The 19,745-nt window shown below is 41.3% G+C and overlaps 1 protein-coding gene across 1 annotated transcript; it reads right to left on the bottom strand.

Moving 5' to 3' along the window:
* Positions 1 to 299: 299 nt before the first annotated feature.
* Positions 300 to 14,702, bottom strand: LOC139448798 (sodium-dependent glucose transporter 1A-like). Its single transcript, XM_071230331.1, has 6 exons — positions 14,673 to 14,702; positions 6,513 to 6,641; positions 5,897 to 6,188; positions 4,492 to 5,568; positions 835 to 1,028; positions 300 to 473 (listed from the first exon to the last, which is right to left on the bottom strand). The coding sequence occupies exons 1-6, from the start codon at positions 14,676 to 14,678 to the stop codon at positions 300 to 302; spliced, it is 1,872 nt and encodes a 623-aa protein (XP_071086432.1). The 5' UTR covers positions 14,679 to 14,702.
* Between the last annotated feature and the right edge of the window lie 5,043 nt (positions 14,703 to 19,745).

Genomic DNA, 19,745 nt, shown 5'->3' with positions numbered 1-19,745 from the left:
AACATTTGGCATAATGTTGGGGCTGCCTCGGTTGCCTTGTGAGACCCTGAGGTCGAGGTGACCCGTGTTGACACCCTTGGGTTGTGACGACCCGGGTAAGATGACTGAATGTCCTGGGTTCTTAGGGACCCGGACTTGTGTAGCTGTGGGAGGGATATGCAGGTCCTGGGGTCCGAAGACCCGGACGATCCCTAGAGATAAGCTGGTCCTGGTCGTGCTGACCGGACGGTGCCGAAAAAGAGCCCCCACAGAATTAAGAATATAAGTGAAATAGATAACATGAATATCGTACTTAGTTATTAGCGACACATAGACTTGTGGGCTTGCAGTAAGGTGGCTTCGGACATTCTGATATCTGGCATAACAATCCGAAGTCCACCTGCCCATAGTCTTAATGAGAGGATCCTCGATGTGAACAGTGGTTGCTCCAATCCAGAAGGAGTGCCCCGAGAAGTCTGCAGAACTATAGCCAGCTAGTGTGAGGACCCTATCTAACCATGACAAGAACACAGTCCTGGATATTGGTAGATAGTCCCGACTGAAAAACAGCGGATCCTGGTTTGCAGCCCTGCACTGCGTTCTTATGGAAAACAGTCTGGACAAGGCCAAGTAGGGACATGTCATGGTGTCAGTAGCGAATAAAGCAATGCAAACCCCTTGCCGGAAGGGATCAGTCTTTGACGCTCTCAGGGTTATAGCACATGTTCTTTTATGATGTCCAAAACTAATGTCACTCATAGTTATGTTCCTATTGGGATCAAAGTTGGCTGAACATGTGAATTCTCCGCATCGCAGGAATCCGAAGAACGCTGTAAGACACATACATTCCATTACCAAGTCGTTGAAAGGACCGAACACGCCAGCCCTGAGCCGCTTGACGATGGTACTTAGCACATGGTAAGTGACCTGGAGTCTCTTCCTCTGCTCTGGTGTGTGGGCACGTTTGTAGCCCTTTAGTGGGGTTTGAATCCTATTCAGGGCACCGCTTGAGACATCGTCAAACAGTGTCCTGATGCCCGCTTCCTGAACTGCAAACGGGAAAGTGCATCTGCAATGTTATTTTGCACACCTGGAACATGTTCGGCGAACACGATAAAGTTATTTATAGCTGCTGGCCATGTACGGGTCCGCATCCGAGCCATAGTGTTCATACATTTTGATCTACCCTTTTTGATAAAACACAGCAGCTATATTGTCACAATGAAACAGTACTCTCTTCTGTGTCCAATGTCGTCCCCAGAGAATGGCCGACACCACAATAGGATATAGGTTTCAAGACAGCAATTGATTGTGCCGAATCTGGAATGTTAGTCACGTCCTGAGGCCACGTCTGGGCAAACCATGCCCCCTCAAAAAGTCCCCTGTGTCCTACATTTCCGGCTGCATCCGTATACAGATTGAAATTCCAGCTGACGTGATATGGTCGGCATGGAAAAACGAGATGCCATTCCACTGGTTCAGAAATTTCTTCCACATGTGCATCTCTATCCGACATTGCCTGGATAGTCTGATATGGTGGTGCAACTTGGCAACAGTTGCCGACAGTCGAATCAGATAAGATAGGAAGGATCTGCCTGGTACTTGATCTGGTAAGCCCATAGCCGCGTGATCGGTTGGCACTGTGTGATGACTGGTCATGTTCGCTATCATGCTTTTTATCTCGGTAAACTTGTAACACAAACAGGGACATGGTGACATGGAGTTGGTCATATTATCCGCGAAGTCCGAAACGACACTGTTTGGATTTCTGTTGTGAGATATGCTGGCTTCGGCCACCACCGGAAGTGTAGCCGTCAGAGACGAAATGGCACTCGGACCGTAACTGTCAGACGAGGTCCCCGTCGCTGCTACTGGCCGTTTGTGTTGATTTTCTTGTAGCAAGCTGCAGCAAGCTTTTCCTTGGCCAATTATTTGGTACCCTCACGCCCCGTTCTGTCAGTTGTTTGCGTAACTTGGCCACGGTAAGATACAGTTGACTGCTGAGTCTCACGGTGGTACGTCTCGAACTGTCAGCATTGGCGCGTGGTTCGATGCTATACGTGTTTTCATCGGGCTGTGCGGAGTCGAGAACATTACCCCGATTGCGCTGATTTCTGGCTCGTCTATGTCTCCTCTAATGTGGTGACTGACCTGTAATCGGTAGATTAAATATGAACAAGTAACTACTGTTGTTGTTGCACAAACTCAAATATTAAATTACCATTTTGAGGCGTAAATAAATATTCACTCACTAACTGTGTATAAAGTAGAAGTAGGAGTGAGTGAGTGAGTAATGTAGGAAACCTTAAAACACAAGTAATCTCCTTCAAACTGACAAATGGCAATGAGTTACGCATAGCTAACGTATACCACACGGTAACCCATGAAACAAACATGGAAGAGCTAACAAGACTAGCTCAAATAATAGACAGAAATGGGATAATCCTTGGTGACCTTAATGCTCACAGTCCTTTATGGGAAGACAAGGGCGATTCTTGACAATACGACAAAATCGTAGAGAAATGGGTTGAAAATAAACAATGGCAGTCACACACGTTATGGCCATGTACGTAACACATGGTGATCAATTGACCTCACAACTGCCACCAGCAATCTCGCCTCACATTGCCAAAGGCAAGTCCATGATGACACTTGGGGAACCGACCACCTTCCTAGATTCAACTACACAGGTAGCCCACAACAATTAGAGGGACAGCCCAATCCTCAACCCACAGTGGACTATGCAAAGGCTGATTGTCCCAAAGTCAGGAAGGAATGTACACCATTCAAATCCTCAGAAATGGCCTCTGGTAATCCTGCTTTTTTTGTCAACCTCATTTCAGCAATTATTCCCGTAGTTGAAAAATTGATTCCAAATAAAGCCCACAAAACCGTCAAAACTCCGGTAGCAAACGCTAGAAGAGTGAGAAAGAAAGCCCTTAATAGGTCAAAAAGGAATAAATCATCATTCGCCCAAGTTTGGGAAGCCAGGATAAAAGTACAACATCTCATAGACGATTCTAAGAAAGAGTCATGGCAGACCTGCAAATCTCTAAATGAAAAATCAAATGCTCAAACAATCTGGAGCAAAATACACAAAATCACGGATAAGCGTAAACCTGCCAAAAATCCCAAGTTAGTCAAGTCCTATACAGTCAAAGAAAAGGTCAACATTCTAGCTGAGCACTTCTCATCTGTTAGCAGCAATAAAAATTGCAGCAAAGAATTCAAACAGGAAAAAATGCCTTTGTCTAAGATATCACAAAGCAAGCATCTGGTATACAATATACCATTTACTGTGACAGAGTTTGATGCTGCTGCACAACATAGAAATGGCACTCCACCTGGTCTTGACACAACCAGTTACAAGATATTGAAGAACTCGGATCAAACCAAGAGCTCACTAACTGAGTTGTACAACATATTATTGTCCAAAGGAGAAGTCCCAAAAGCATGGAAACATGCTGCAGTGATCCCGCGTCTAAAGCAAGGAAAGATGAAGCCCTACCAGACTTTTATCGACCGATCCCACGCACTTCAAACATGTGCAAAGCTGTGGAAGCCATGGTTATAAAAAGGTTCATGCATCACCTTGAAATTGGCAACCACATCAAACATGAAGGGACACTCCTGTCTAGATCATATACTCAGACTCGAAAATGAAATTGAAAAAACTCAATTACACAGACAATACCTAGCCGCAGTATTTCTGTACTCAGCAAAGCCCTTCGACATGGTATGGCATCATGACAAACTCCTCACAAAACTAACACAAAATGGAGAAGAAGGGAACATGGCAAACTTCATAGACAGCTTCCTGCAAGACAGGTCGTTGTCAGTTAAAACAGGGAACAATCAATCTGATCCTCTGTCACTGACAATGGCACACCACAAGGCAGCATTATAAATCCAAATCTGTTTAACATCATGATCAGCGACCTAGTTAATCATGTCAACTCTCCTACCAAAACTTCTAAATTTGCTGATGACGGAGCAATATGAGTAAAATGCAGAGATAGTTCACCAATCCACAAAAAAAACTCCAGTCAGCCCTGGACGGAGTTGATCAATGGTGCACTAAATGTGGATTCACCCTTCCAAGTAAAACAAATGCAGGGGGAATGATGCTATGATACCCTGTCTCTCCAAAAAAGGAAAAACCAATCAAATTTAAAATTCGTGGGGATGATTCCAGATTAACACCTAACTTGGAGTAAACATATAGAAGATGTAGAAAACAGATGTCATAAAGAACCGGAACGAATTGCGGTCAATTTCACGCACATCTTGGGGTACCTCGAGGGACACTCAGCTGGACCTCTACAAATAACTTATCAGATCAAAATAACTATGGCTGTGAGGCCTTTCACTCAGCATCAAATACTGTCATGAGCCACCTCAGCGCAATTTGGATACGATGACATGCATCAACCAAGTCAGCAAGTCTGACCACCCGATCCCGTTTGTCGCCTCTTTAGTCTATCTGTGTTAGTTGAGTCTAACCATGCAAACCTGTTAGGCCATTGATCTCTGTTCTCTCGATCTTCTCAATAAATGTCTCCTTTATGTTTTTTTCATCAACAATATTTTCCAACTCAAGAGAACCATACTTCGTCATAAGCGTCTTTACAATCAGAACCAGAGACACAAAACAAACGAAGGCCAAAACGGCCTCGATGAAAGTGATGTAGATGTACCATTTGAAGGAAACTGTCTGGAAGAGGTAACCTAGCAACAAAGGGTTCAGAATTCCTTGCAAATTCTGTGCCACCCAGATGACTGACGTCACCATACCAGACACCTTCATCACGTCATTTTCAATATACACAATTCCAGTTGGGAATATAGCTGACATTCCTATTGCTGCAAGGACCATGCAGATCCATATCCCTGGGTCGGATTTATAAATTGTGCTGAGCCACAGACCAGCTAAAGACAATAGGCTGAGACCATTAGAAATAAACAAAAGCTGACGAGGGTTAAGGATTCGAGCTAGTAGCACACACAGCAAGCGAGAGGCGGCATAACCCGCCCAATACACTGATGATAAATTGGCAGTCTTTTCCTTACTCCATCCAAGGTCATTTACAAAATATGCCATTATGTAGCCAACGATGACACTGATTGAAGAAGAGTTGAAGAAATTCAAGCCTCCCACAGTTCCAAGGACAAGCACACGCAACCATCTGGGAATCACCTGGTGATTTCGGTGATTCTCATTTCGTGTTTTTCGTTTTGTGTTTGGAGGACTGAAAAAGCATTCTGCAGTTATCATGATCCCCGACAAAAGACAGAGTGCACCTGCTATCATGTATGCATACTGGATATTACTTTCTGAAGGAAGACAACTCTCCGGAATAAGGACGGTTGTTTCATTCGAGTTGTCAGCTGAATGTCCGTCGCTGTAGTTATAAGACTGTCGTACGTTATGTATGTCACAGAAGGTGGCGTTGTATGTTTTTTTCTCAGCTAGGAAGGGTTCCACCGTGAGTGGTGCTATGATGGTACCGACAGCAAAGACAAAGTGTAGAATCTGTATAAACATCTTGCCTCCCACACATAATGTGCTCATCATGTCAAAGTTTCCACCTGAAAAACACCATATCAACAGTTGATATTTTATTTATCTTTATTTGGAATATACATATATATTCTTCTAAATATATAAGCATCCCGTGTTTTGCTTACTTTAAATTAATGTTATTGCTAAAACAGATAATACAAATAATACTGTAAATGAAATCGTAATTATTTATGAAATTGAAAATCAAATTGTTGTCTATTCAACTTAATGTTACTTCGATTACATCGGTTTCTAGTTGTAATAACGATACATGGCCATTGTGTCCTGTTGTTTGAGACCATAGTTGCTATATTTATGGTTGATTTCTATTTCAACAAACGAGCATTGATTTACCTGCATCAAAAGCCGTTGTTAATATCCCATTAACAAAAAATAAAGAAATGGTCAAGATGTAGTTCTTGCTCCATGGTATAGAACTGGTGCTGACAGCGTTCAGTAGAACAGAACTGGCCAGAATGGCATGCCTGTGCTTGGCCACTTTCTCAATGAGGACACCCATGATGACTGATCCCACGAGTCCCCCTGCCGCGAGGGACGTGTAGAAGATTGATGCTTCCTCTACATTGCTCCCAGTGATCTGGGCCAGGTCCAAGAACGCTGGTCCGTGCTGGCCACGGCAGACACCCTGTAAACAATATTTGGTGAATTATAAGGTAAATTGGTAAATTTATAATGAGTGAGTGAATAAAAATATTTTTACAATAAAATCCTTTGCGGCTTTGAGAATCCACATGGTATAGATTCCTCCTATATGAAGAATATAATGAAAGTCCTTCATTGATGGTATTTAGGATTGTTGTAAAGGGATTTGGGATTTGGTGGTACATTTGCTGGACAAGGCAATATCTCTTTCTATTTATACGCATTTTTTTTAGCTTTGGAATTAAGTACGTAAGAGCAATGGACATGTTTTCGTAAATTGAAATAAATGTACACAGACGAAACTTACCAGGACCAGAAATGCAAAGTAAAGTATCAAGGTGTGGATGAACTTCCGTCGGAACTCGGGATCCTGTAGTTGCTGCCGGAAGTGAACTGTTCCCGGCGTTGATCTGACAGATTCAGGCCCCATGGCAAACTGAAGCAATATGACCAAAAATATGTTGTATGTAATCAGGAACATCCGAATTGTTCAGCTGACGTGGAGAGAGGGAGTTAGGAGATAAGCATTCTGCGTTTTCATTGTAGATATTAGTTTCCACATTAGCGTTGGGATTAAGGCTCACCTTTTTGCATGTATCTTCACTAATTTATATTGATTCGAAAACACATGCTCACCCTACATATATGTAACTACATGTATGCCTATGTAACTGACTGGTAGCAATTCGGATTACCGCCAACCCGTAAAAAGCCTGGATTACTGAGTTTCGCATCTAGGCTACTGCTAATTGACGATGGGGTGGACTGACTGTTGATGATATGGATGGGTAGCTATCGGCTCCCTGGTAGTGTTGGTGGTGTCATTGGAAAAGTGATTATATATATTTTTTCGTGAATACATAGGCCTGGTGAAACCTTTTGTAAGAACCAAATCACTTGAAGTTTTGTTTTATAATCGACGGGGGGACATTGGCTGTCCAAATATGGTGAAATGAACACCATTGTGTTGCGCATGCGCAGGTATGTCCACCCCTATAATTTTGTATTTGTTAGATTTGCCAGAACTTTCCAAAGAGCCATCATGCGTCAAAATCGGTGAATATTTAGTCAAGTGTGTTTGTTCACCTCACCACCAAACAACTCGTCACAATATGGCTGAAATAATACCGACGTGACGTTGAATGTTAACTCACTCACTTACTACCAAACTGAACCTTATAGCTCCTTTAGACATGTTGTTGGTGTCATTGGAAAAGTGCTAATTAACGTAAATACATAGGCCATTTGAGACCCTTTGCAGTAACCAATTCGCTTGAAATTTTGCATTATCATCAAAGGCGGAATATAAGCTGTACAAAAATGTTGTAATGAACACCCTTGCGTTGCGCATGCGCGTATGGTAATCCTCCCAAAGAGCCACTGATACCCGTTCAGGCACCTCTGAACGGTGGTTGTATTTCCCTTACCACCCACTATAACCATGTCGGACTTTGTATCAGAAGTCGTAGAACTTCGAGAAATTTCCAACGAGCCATCATATATCAAAATCGGGTAATTGAAGATAAACGTACTGTGTTTGAAAATTAGATAAATGTCAGAGACTTTCAATTCGGCCCAACATTAATCTAATTTTCAAACGTTGTACGTTTATCTCCATTATACCATGACCTGCGGACGACAGTGCGTAATCCGGCATGGCACAAGAGGCGAAATGAACTCGTCAGTGAATGGGGTGGCAGGTGTCTTTCTTAGTGTTTTTCTAACATTGTAACGTAAAAAGATATTCGTCAATAGAAAACAAACCACTTTTTGTTCAAGGCAACAATGTTTTACGTTGTAAATAAGTAACAGCTTGGTCACATAAACCCTCCAAACACGTAAGAAACCATCTTACCACTGTACTGTACGTACCCCCTGCCAACACTACATGGAATGGCCTGACCTACTTATTTCCTCAACAATTTAAAATTTGGAAAGAGACGGACGTACCCCTTTTCACATTTTGTGCAAGATTGAAATTTGAAGTGGTAGTGGAAAATACTTGAGTGACTGTCGAATCTGAACCCTTCAGAATCGAATAATAGTTATTTTTCTGATCTGCCGTAGAGTCAGTGTTGTAACTCATCAAGGACTGTTGATTTTTGTGACCAGGATTTTGACGACTTCACGTGCCTCTACCCCGGCAGGCGACAAAAGAGTGTCGGTGGTAACCCTAACGCAAATGCGACTAACTTGGGATTCCTTTGAAATTGTTTACATCATTTTGGACAGAGGATTGAGGCCAAGCGGTTTTAAAGAATACAAACATGGATCCCCAGCAGTGACAGTTTTGCCGGGAAGCTGGTTGAAAGCAGGATTCTTGTGGTTTACTGTTGTCATGTATTTTTGACATGTAGATGCAACCGGGCACGAGGAAATATGAGTGCCTAAATTCGGGGTTTTGCCTGACCCTTATCTTGCAAGGCTCCTGGATGATTTTTAGTGGGTTTTGGTAGCTCTATCCCAACATCGTCTGATTCGATGACAAATGATTTGTATAAGTGCACAGTGAAGCGGTCATAAAATCAGACGGATTTTTTTCAATCCAAATTGATTTTGGCTAGTTTTATTGATTGTTGAATCAAATTCGAGTATTTCATGAAACCATCTGCGTTAGGGGATTCCATATGCATCATTTAGCATCGTGCTGACAACAAACACTCAGAAAAACAACAAAATTACGCAATTATTCAACATTACGAAATGCCACGCCTGTCCGAAAATGAGCGTCTGCGAACCATTGGTATGCTTGAAGCAGGATCGAGTCAACGTGATGTTGCAAGACAATTTAACGTCCACAGAAACGCCATTTGGTGTTTATGGCAACGTTGGCAACAGACGAATGCAGTCAGAGACCATTCTCGGAGTGGCAGGCCCCGGGGAACCAATAATCAACAAGACAGCTGGATTCGAACAACACACCTACGAAATCGATTCCAGCCAGCAACAGTGACTGCAAGAAGCATCCCTGGCCTTCGATGAATATCTTCACAAACCCTACGTCGTCGCCTCAGATGTGCAGGGATTGTCGCCAGAAGACCCGCCACACGTCCCATTTTGACTGGAAACCACCGTCAAGCACGTCTACGTTGGTGCATACAGCATCTACGCTGGACGGCCAAGCAGTGGGGACAAGTTCTACTCACTGACGAGTCTCGTTTTGACCTCAGCCAAAGCGATGGACGGATTCGAGTGTACCGACGTCTAGGTGAACGTTACGTCAATCATTGTGTCATGGAAGAAGATCGGTTCGGGGGCGGCAGTGTTATGGTATGGGGTTGGATTATAGCAAGACAGAGGACCCGTTTGATAGTTTGATGGTCATATTGCTTGACTTGTTCAGGATTCTCTTCAACAAAACAACATGAATGTCATCCCCTGGTCGGCTCGCTCCCCTGATCTCTCACCAATCGAGCACATGTGAGATGAGATGGATCGGCGCCTTCGACGTCAATCACGTGTTCCACAGACACTCCAGGAACTTCGAAACATGCTCCAGCAGATATGGACAGATATCCCACAGGACTTTGTGCGACGCCTGGTCTATTCCCTGAGACGAAGATGTGTTGCTTGCATCGCAAGACACACGCTATTGATTTGTAAATTGACATTTTGGCATGTTCATGTTTTTTTTAATGAAATCACGCATTTCAGTATGGCAAATTAAACCATTTGATCACTTACAGGAGTCTTTAATCTATTGCAAACCGAAATTGTTTCAGATTTGGTAAAAATCATAATTTTGCATCAAATCTTATTCAATGTCACAGGAGATTGTGTTGTTCAGTATACAGAATGTAATGGCACTGTACAATGACGACCGCTGGACTTTGCTGAGCGGTGTTGGAAATAAAGCCAGGGAGCGGAAAGGTCACTTGACCGTGACACAATCAAAATACACTACGGTGACACTAGTCAGTTTTGGTCTCTTCTCCACTTATGCATTAAACAATATTTGAAAAAGATTAATTGCCCAAGATAATTCTTGAAAGAAATTGAATGTTTTAGGAAACATGTGGAAATCTGGCGAGTATGGAGGGTGAGGGAGCTTTACAAACCCACATTGTCGCACAGCAGCCTTTGCAAGTAGGGAGGTGTGAGAAGAGGCATGGCCATGAAGTAGTACAACTCCAGCATTCAGCATTCCTCACCACTTTTCTTTGATAGAATCTCTCAGGTGAAGAAGCAAATCAGCATAGTAGGGACCAGTAATCGTCTTTTGATTTTCTAAGTAATCAACAAGGATCACACCCTTTGGATCCCAGAATACAGTGGCCATAACTTCCTTCACTGATCTTGAAGACTTGAATTTCTTTGGTGGAATGGTGCCAGTCCATGGATTGATGGCTTGACTCGGGATCATAGTGATAGATCCATGTATAATCACCCATTACCAATCTCTTGTTGAATTGGACGAAATCCTAATGTATTAGTTCCAAATTTTCTCTGGCAATGTCAGTTCTTTTTTCCTTAAGGTCAGAATTTAGAAACTGTGGCACCCAACGAGAAGATATCTTATTCATCTGTAAATGCTCATGAATAGTAGTTTTAATGGATCCATGGCTTAGACCTGTGTCTTCCTCAAGTTCAGCAATGGCAATACGTCTATCTGACAGTATAAGTTTTTCTATCTCCTTGATTGAATCTTCATTGATGGAAGTTGAGGGACGTCCCTGACCTAGGGTCATCATCAAGGCTTGTTCTCCGTGCTTTTGTTCTTTTTACCCTATTATCCTGACACGTTAACATATCAGCAGCCTGCAAGCAGTCGTGAGATATATTAAAGGCCGTGATACTGACATTGTGCAATATGTGTATGGTTTTAATTGTTACGCTTTTGCCATTAATATTTATTGAATGTTAGTTTAAAACTATAAGCTTTTTACTTGAAGCATCATTAACCATAAGTTATGACAAATGGTGTATACACTCTTCAAAAAAAGAAACGCACAGGTAGTATGTAGTTCATTGAACCTGACTACACAAAAAATCCGATATATAAATTGGATATATATTATTGGAAAATGTTGGTGGCCTGATTTTCGACAAACGGTGCGTCAAAACGCAGCCATTGTCGATTTGCAATGTCATAAATGGCATTATTTTCACACTTGTTAAAAAATGTCATGGAGGAAAACAGTTAAGAAAAATGCACGTGCAAGTTATGACATTCGAATCTCATGGTAGTGGCTATAAAAAGGCAAGCATAAGCCAATAATTTGTCATTCAGTTGTCAACATTTTTCAAGTGTGAAAATGCCGAGACTCAGCGCTGCCGATCTGAACATCGCCATAGGACGTATCCAAAGAGGGGAATCGCAGTCTTCTGTTGTTTGCCATTTCAGCGTCCACCACAGCACCATTTGCCGCCTTTGTGACTGATACACACAGTTCAATTCCACTGCAGACCGTCTGAGAACCAGCCGACATCGCTACATTTGACTATTCGGCCTACGTAATCGCAATTCCACAGCTACGGTGACTGCAAGACGCATGCCTGTTTTGAGGAGGATATCGGACCAGACTGTCAGGAACCATCTTCGTGAGGCTAGAATCCGACCAGTTATTGTCCCTGTTTTGCAACAGATCCATCGACAGCGACGCTTGAGTTGGTGCTATACCTTGGAGCCTTGGAATTTGAGAAATTGTGGCTGCCGATCAATCACCCCCATATGAACTGTAAAGCGTATCAATATTTTCTCTATTAAACAATGTCACACACCGAGTCAAGAAGTCTCGCGAAATTAATACACGGCCTAGCATCTAATTGAGGAAATACGGTAGTTTGATATCAGATGTTTTTGGCGCTCTAGGCTGCATCCCTGATTGCTAATGATGATGACATTACAAGATTTAACGACGGCATATCTTTTCCATGCAAATTAAAAGTTGATGAAACAGTTAGGGACATTCTATGGCGACCAGAATCACTGATGTCAAAGCACACTTTTCAAACTTATCAACTTATCAAACTTGATGAGATTCATTTCAGAAGACGCACAATTAAGTAAATTAAACACGAACCACTGTTTTGGGCCACAACTGTCACAATAATTTTCTTTCACACGTTTGCGTTGAATCCATGAAAACTTCAGGTCAAATCATGCAGATTCCTCATTTCAAAATAGCCAGCTTCTCTGCAGCCTAAAAAGCGGCTGTTCAGTCATTCTCCAGTTCCATTGGTAATAACATCGTACCAGCAGGCTCATTGCCAGTGAATCTACCACATCCTAGATAAAGGTTGTTGTAGAAATATATTCGTTCAGCATTTTAAAATATATTTCTACGACCTGTCACCCATACAATGGAAATGGCATGTTCGATTTTCAAGAAAAGACCTCCAAGAAATGGTTTCCAAGAAATGACTGGGTCAAGCAAAACAGTGCACAGGAGGTTGGTAAAAATTAAACATCTGTCGTTGGACTAAGTTTGGAGGGTTATTTGTCAACTTCTTTTTGAAAAACTATGTTTTGAACACTTATTTTGAGCTTCTCAAGACTTTGGTGTTTTTAATCTTGAACGTTATAATTAGTTATATTTGTTACATATATAATTACCTGTGACCACTTGTCGGAATGTTCTATGATTGCGGACCTCTGTACCCTGTGTTGTTACGCGTTGCAAGAGAGCACCGTTTTCAAAGCGTTTTTGCTGTCATGGTAGAATTGAGATAAACATACTGTGTTTTAAAATTTGATGTAGTCCCACTGTAGAGCGCTCGGTTCCAAATTAAAATAAGAGGTTTCTGCTCTACAGTGGGACTACATCAAATTTCAAAACACAGTAGGTTTACCTCCTAATTAGTGTGTTGTTTTAGCTGCTCTCATTTTATTGGTGTAATACAGTAACTGCTTAGCTGAGTCACTTATGTATTTGCTCTGTTATTAATCAGTGATCTTTATCAACCCAGATTGATCTTTTATTGTCATCTGTTCGTACAATTAGCTATTTTTAGTAAACCTGTGAACACTACTCGTGACATTAGTTATCAGTTGGACCAGGGCTAACCCATTAGATTCACTTCTCACCTTGACAACGTCTAATTACCGGTTTTCATACTGCCTGTGTTGTCTAAGATGAGTCGTTTTGGGCTCCGTGCCTACTGGAGAGGATGTCCGATCCCTTGCCTGATAGCCTTCCGGGTTCAGGAGCATGACCTAGCACTCTGTCTTTGCTGACTGGCGGTAGATCGGGCCGATAGTATTGACGTGGATCGGTTCCTGTCGATCGAGTGTTGGCTAACATGTTACAGATTGCTCGACTGCATGGGTATAGACCGGCAGTATTTATTAGTGATTGGGTGCAAGAAATTGTCTGTTGTCGGACTGCCAATATTGACGTAGAAAGGCTGCTAAGTAATAGAAAATCTATGAAAGGATAAAATTGAATCACCGGCTATATCTATTATGCTATACGTAAAAGCATGTTATTGAGTCATTCGACGATTCGCGGTGATTTCCTGATACAGTGTGTGTGTACACAATAAAGCAGCGTGTCGCTGGAAATCGCGTGAACGCACACACTATACAGCTGCTTGATCGTCTAGTATTCAGTCACCATGGTAGAAACGGCTTTATCATATTGTGAATGTTGTACATTGAATTATACTATGGTTGAAAGTCCTTCCGGTTTAGTTCTCGGCCTGGAGTGGGATCAATATTCAAATACTCCCGTTGATGTCCATGTTTACTTCTTGTTTTTGTAACTGAACGAAAATAGCACAATATGTCATCTCCCGATAGAATGTGCTGTTAAGATGCATTGGTGAGATCTGAGGTTAATCGTCAAGTTGCTAATGAAACGAAGAAGAGGCAATTGTATCAAACCCTTTCATCGGGAGGACATTGTAGTCTGTTTACCGATGATAGCAATCACTATTTTGACTATGAAAGGTATAACGCTTACTCAGGGCAAATGGAAAATGATGTTCTGCCTGAAACCTTTCATCCGTGCACAAATCAGGTCAATGAATGAACGGACAATGAATATATGGTCACTGCCTGAATGACCTCAGTGAAGAATGTCAATTTTAGTTTTAGTTTATGGCTATCAACAATCGACTAAAAGGCGATGAAAAGAAGAAAACGAAAGTTTAATACATTCATCAATGAAAACCTACATGTTTACGATGTTTAGACGAACAAGCATACATGTCCCGCATACATTTAGAATAATCATCAATTCTCTAAATTGCCAGTGAGAGGCTTGAGTTGAACGCCCGTTTGAACATTGTCCCTGTTGTATGTTGTAGGAAAGCCATGACGCATGTTCAAGATGATATTTGGCAAAACCTACAAACACAGGTACATGTACAGGTGTACGGTTGATTCTATCAAACTATTGATCATAAACAACTCTTGGCTTAGAGCCACCCAGTCGTATAACTGAATTACTGTTCAAACGGACGTCATAAAAAAACCACACCCAGTCACTTTCTGTACTGGTGTATATAAGTTCAAATGTCTTACCTTCATAAATAAACCTGGGTAGCTCCGTCTTTCACGTGTGCGATCGTTCTGTGGCGATTGTCGAATGTTGAATTTAGGTCACTTACACGTCGGCAATACACTGTCGCTTCACGACTTCTGAATGCACCCACAACGCATTGCAGGATCTATTTGTGTATATATGGGTTTCTTCGTTGCCTGTTGCTTATCGCCGCACTCAACAATATTGTGTGGGAAGTGACAATGTGCGACCTGCCTGGTTGTGGTGGAGGTTCCAATGTGCGACCTGCTTGTTGTGTGGGAGGATACAATGTTCGGCCTGCCTGGTTTGGTATTGGGTGGTCAGGCTCCCTGACTTGGTTGATGCATACCATCGTATCCCAATTGCGTTGATCGATACTCATGGTATCAATCTGTCTCATTGTCTGGGACAGATTCGATTATTTACAGACTGCTGTCATATAGCTGAAATGTTGCTGAGTGCGGCGTTAAATATCAAACAAACAAACAAAACACAAGGAAACGTTGGTTAGAATAGCCCACCACATGCTGAACAGCGTTGAGGTTCCCAATAAAGGATCCTCCCGCTTTTTTATCTTGAACTGTCAACGACCTCGAATAGTCGTCACCTGGAGCTCTATTTTGTAACAGGTACATGCAAGTCATACTTATGAATGTTGGCGTATGACACTAGCATTTCGATACTAAATGATCGGGTATGGTTTTACGAAAATATCTTATTACTGTCAAATTATGTGTCATCATGATTTTTTTGTCATGCTCGCATAGCCTAACTAGATTATTTACAGTTTGAGATGCAAATGACTATTCACTCACTAACTGTATATAAAGTAGAAGTAGGAGTGAGTGAGTATGGTTTTATGCCGCTTTTAGCAATATTCAAGCAATATCACGGCAGGGTACACCAGAAATGGGCTTCCAATATCGTACTCATGTTGGGAATCGAACCAGGGTCTTCGGCGTGACGAGCGAACGACTAGGCTACCCGACAGCCCCTAGTAGAAGTAGGTAGTTGCATACATACACAGTAGGTCATACTTGTGAATGTTGGTATAAAAGTTGACACTAGCAGTTGAATATTAAATGAATGGGTATGTTTTTACGACACTTTCAGCATTATCACAGCTGCTGGCACAGATTATGGGAGCTAAATTCGGTATCTGGAAGCTGAGACAAGAGTCAAATATTTGTAATATTGATGAAATGACATCCAGAGTGTCTAAATCAATATTGTCTCGGAAACGAACAATATTTATCATAAAACATACATGTAACTATGGTTGTCAATCATTATCATATGACAAGAACGACTCAAAAGATTTATCGCAGCATGGCTCACCCTCCGCAACTGCATGCCCCTCATGGAGACCGCAGGTAGGAAGAAGAGTCAAGTACAAACGTATTGAACTCAATTTAAATGCGTAATTTCTCAAATTTATTGACACCAACATAAATGTACCGATAGAAATGAAGACAGGCGGCTCCTTTTTGTCACAGGATTTTGTTCACAGATGGAATTTGTTAGTGAATTCAAAAGTGCAGCATCACTTAAACTCATTAATCTTGCGATGTCCGATCATTAAAAAGAAAATATCATTTAATTTGCTAAATCTTAAGACATATTTAAATTAAAATATAGTATATGCTCCCGGGTTCTTGTATCGATTGATGGAAGTGAAATGCTATTGTTCTTGGTTCACATTGAACAGGTGTCTACTGATCCGTTTCTGACCATCTCATAAATACCCTTCGTCTAGTTTGCTTCAATGTTTGCTTCAAAACACATTCATGCTAACACATCTACGTGTATTTACAGTTTTATGATGGTAGGAAACATGTCTATGAACACAAGCGTTAGCATGCTGTACTGTCGGTATTTAACTACAATATACACTGTCTGCAGACAATTGATTCGAGGGAATATACCGTTGTAATGACGGGACATTTAGATATATTGATCAGATATGTTATTATTTCTCACAATATTTATCAGTTGTGTAATTTGTTGCTTGTTGTGTCTCGAGTATAAGAAACTGTTATCTTACAAATAACTCCATTATATTGGCACAGCTGATCACTGCCGTGGCTCGTAAAGGCTATTCGTGTTTTTCCCATGTTACACATGAAACACACCTTGACCAAGCGCCCCAGGCTATTTTATTCCCCAGCTGTCCAGGAGAGATTTTTCTCTCCAAGGGCCATGCGCAGCAAAATATATACCTCTTTCAGGATCTTGTGTCTTCTAATACAGGAGACTAAACACTAAACTCAACGAAAGAGCCAAATTCACACTTCCTGGGTATACCCAATATATAAAAGACAGAAAAAGACTTATGCCTGGTAACAAGGGAGGAGGACTTATCACCCTTGTTTAAGACAACTGTACCTCCAAAAATATCGAAACAAATGTAGGAAACCTTGAAACACAAGTAATCTGTAATCGGTAGATTAAATATGAACAAGTAACTACTGTTGTTGTTGCACAAACTCAAATATTAAATTACCATTTTGAGGCGTAAATGAATATTCACTCACTAACTGTGTATAAAGTAGAAGTAGGAGTGAGTGAGTGAGTAATGTAGGAAACCTTAAAACACAAGTAATCTCCTTCAAACTGACAAATGGCAACGAGTTACGCAAAGCTAACGTATACCACATAGTTACCCATGAAACAAACACGGAAGAGCTAACGAGACTCACTTAAATAATTAACATAAATGGGATAATCCTTAGTGACCTTAATGCTCACAGTCCTTTATGGAAAGACAGGGGCGATTCTTGAAAATACGACAAAAACGTAGAGAAATGGGTTGAAAACGACAATCTCATAACTCTAAACAACGGCAGTCACACACGTTTTGACCATGTACGCGTTTTCAACTGACCTCACAAATGCCACCAGCAATCTCGCCTCAACATTGCCAAAGGCAAGCCCATGATGACACTTGGGGAAGCGACCACCTTCCTAGATTCATCTACACCCACCACTATAGAGGAACAGCCCAATTCCTCAACCCACAGTGGACTATGCAAAGGCTGATAGTCCCAAAGTCAGGAAGGAATGTACACCATTCAAATCCTCAGAAATGGCCTCTGGTAATCCTTATCTTTTTTGTCAAAACCTCATTTCAGCAATTATTGCCGCAGTTGAAAAATCGATTCCAAATAAAGCCCACAAAATCGTCAAAACTCCGGTAGCATGGTGGAACAGGGAAATAGCAAAGGCTAGAAGAGTGAGAAAGAAAGCCCTTAATAGGTCAAAATGGGATAAATCATCATTCGCCCAAGTTCGGGAAGCCAGGATAAAAGTAAGATATCTCATAGACGATTCTAAGAAAGAGTCATGGCAGACCTGCAAATCTCTAAATGAAAAATCAAATGCTCAAACAATCTGGAGCAAAATACACACAATCACGGATAAGCGTTAACCTGCCAAAAATCCCAAGTTAGCCAAGTCCTATACAGTCAAAGAAAAGGTCAACATTCTAGCTGAGCACTTCTCATCTGTCAGCAGCAACCAAAATTGCAGCAAAGAATTAAAACAGGAAAAAATGCCTTTGCCTAAGATATCACAAAGCAAGCATCTGGTATATAATATACTATTTACTGTGACAAAGTTTGATGCTGCTGCACAACATAGAAATGGCACTCCACCTGGTCTTGACACAACCAGTTACGAGATATTGAAGAACTCTGCTCAAACCAAGAGCTCACTAACTGAGTTGTACAACATGATATGGTCCAAAGGAGAAGTCCCAAAAGCATGGAAACATGCTGCAGTTATCCCGCTTCTAATGCAAGATAAGGCCCTACCAAACTTTTATCGACCGAACTCTAGCACTTCAAGCATGTGCAAAGCTTTGGAAGCCATGGTTATAAAAAGGTTCATGCATCACCTTGAAATTGGCAACCACATCAAACCTGACAAAAGCGGTTTCAAGAAGGGACACTCATGTCTAGATCATATACTAAGACCGGAAAATGAAATTGAAAAAAACTCAATTACACAAAAAATACCTAGCCGCAGTATTTCTGTACCTCACAAAACTAACACAAAATGGAGAAGAAGGGAACATGGCAAACTTCATAGACAGCTTCCTGCAAGAAGAAAACAGATGTCATAAAGACCAGAACGAATTGCAGTCAATTTCACGCACATCTTGGGGTACCTCGAGGGACACTCAGCTGGACCTTTACAAATCACTTATCAGATCAAAATGACTATGGCTGTGAGGCCTTTCACTCAGCATCCAATACTGTCTTGAGCCGCCTCGGTGCAATTTGGATACGATGACATGCATCAACCAAGTCAGCAAGTCTGACCACCCGATCCCGTTTGTCGCCTCTTTAGTCTATCTATGTTAGTTGAGTCTAACCATGCAAACCTGTTAGGCCATTGATCTCTGTTCTCTCAATCTTCTCAATAAATGTCTCCTCTATGTTCTTTTCATCAACAATATTTTCCAACTCAAGAGAACCATACTTCGTCACAAGCGTCTTTACAATCAGAACAAGAGACACAAAACACACGAAGGCCAAAACGGCCTCGATGAAAGTGATGTAGATGTACCATTTGAAGGAAACTGTCTGGAAGAGGTAACCTAGCAACAAAGGGTTCAGAATTCCTTGCAAATTCTGTGCCACCCAGATGACTGACGTCACCATCCCAGACACCTTCATCACGTCATTTTCAATGATCTGTATAAAAATCTTGCCTCCCACACATGACGTGCTCATCATGTCAAAGTTTCCACCTGAAAAACACCATATCAACAGTTGATAATTTATTTATCTTTATTTGGAATATACATATATATTCTTCTAAATATATAAGCATCCAATGTTATACTTACATTAAAATAATGTTATTGCCAAAACAGATAATGCAAATAATACTGGTAATTATTTATGAAATTGAAAATCAAATAGTTGTCTATTCAACCTATTGTTACTTCGATCACATCGGTTTCTAGTTGTAATAACGAGACGTAGCCATTGTGTCCTGTTGTTTGAGACCATAGTTGTGTTTATGGACGATTTCTATTTCAACAAATGAGCATTGATCACTGCAAA

This window comes from Haliotis cracherodii, unplaced genomic scaffold (genome assembly GCF_022045235.1).
Source record: "Haliotis cracherodii isolate W230 unplaced genomic scaffold, xgHalCrac1.p SCAF_7, whole genome shotgun sequence".
Classification (NCBI taxonomy): Eukaryota; Metazoa; Mollusca; class Gastropoda; order Lepetellida; family Haliotidae; genus Haliotis; species Haliotis cracherodii.
Note: the sequence above shows the minus strand (reverse complement) of the source record. Positions and strands in the feature narration are given on the sequence as shown.

Coding starts and splice junctions, on each gene's coding strand:
- LOC139448798 (XM_071230331.1), bottom strand. Junction 5,569..5,896: donor AACAACGGCTTTTGATGCAG/GTAAATCAATGC, acceptor GGTGTTTTTCAG/GTGGAAACTTTGACATGATG. Junction 1,029..4,491: donor AGAGATCAATGGCCTAACAG/GTTTGCATGGTT, acceptor TCCCGTTTGCAG/TTCAGGAAGCGGGCATCAGG.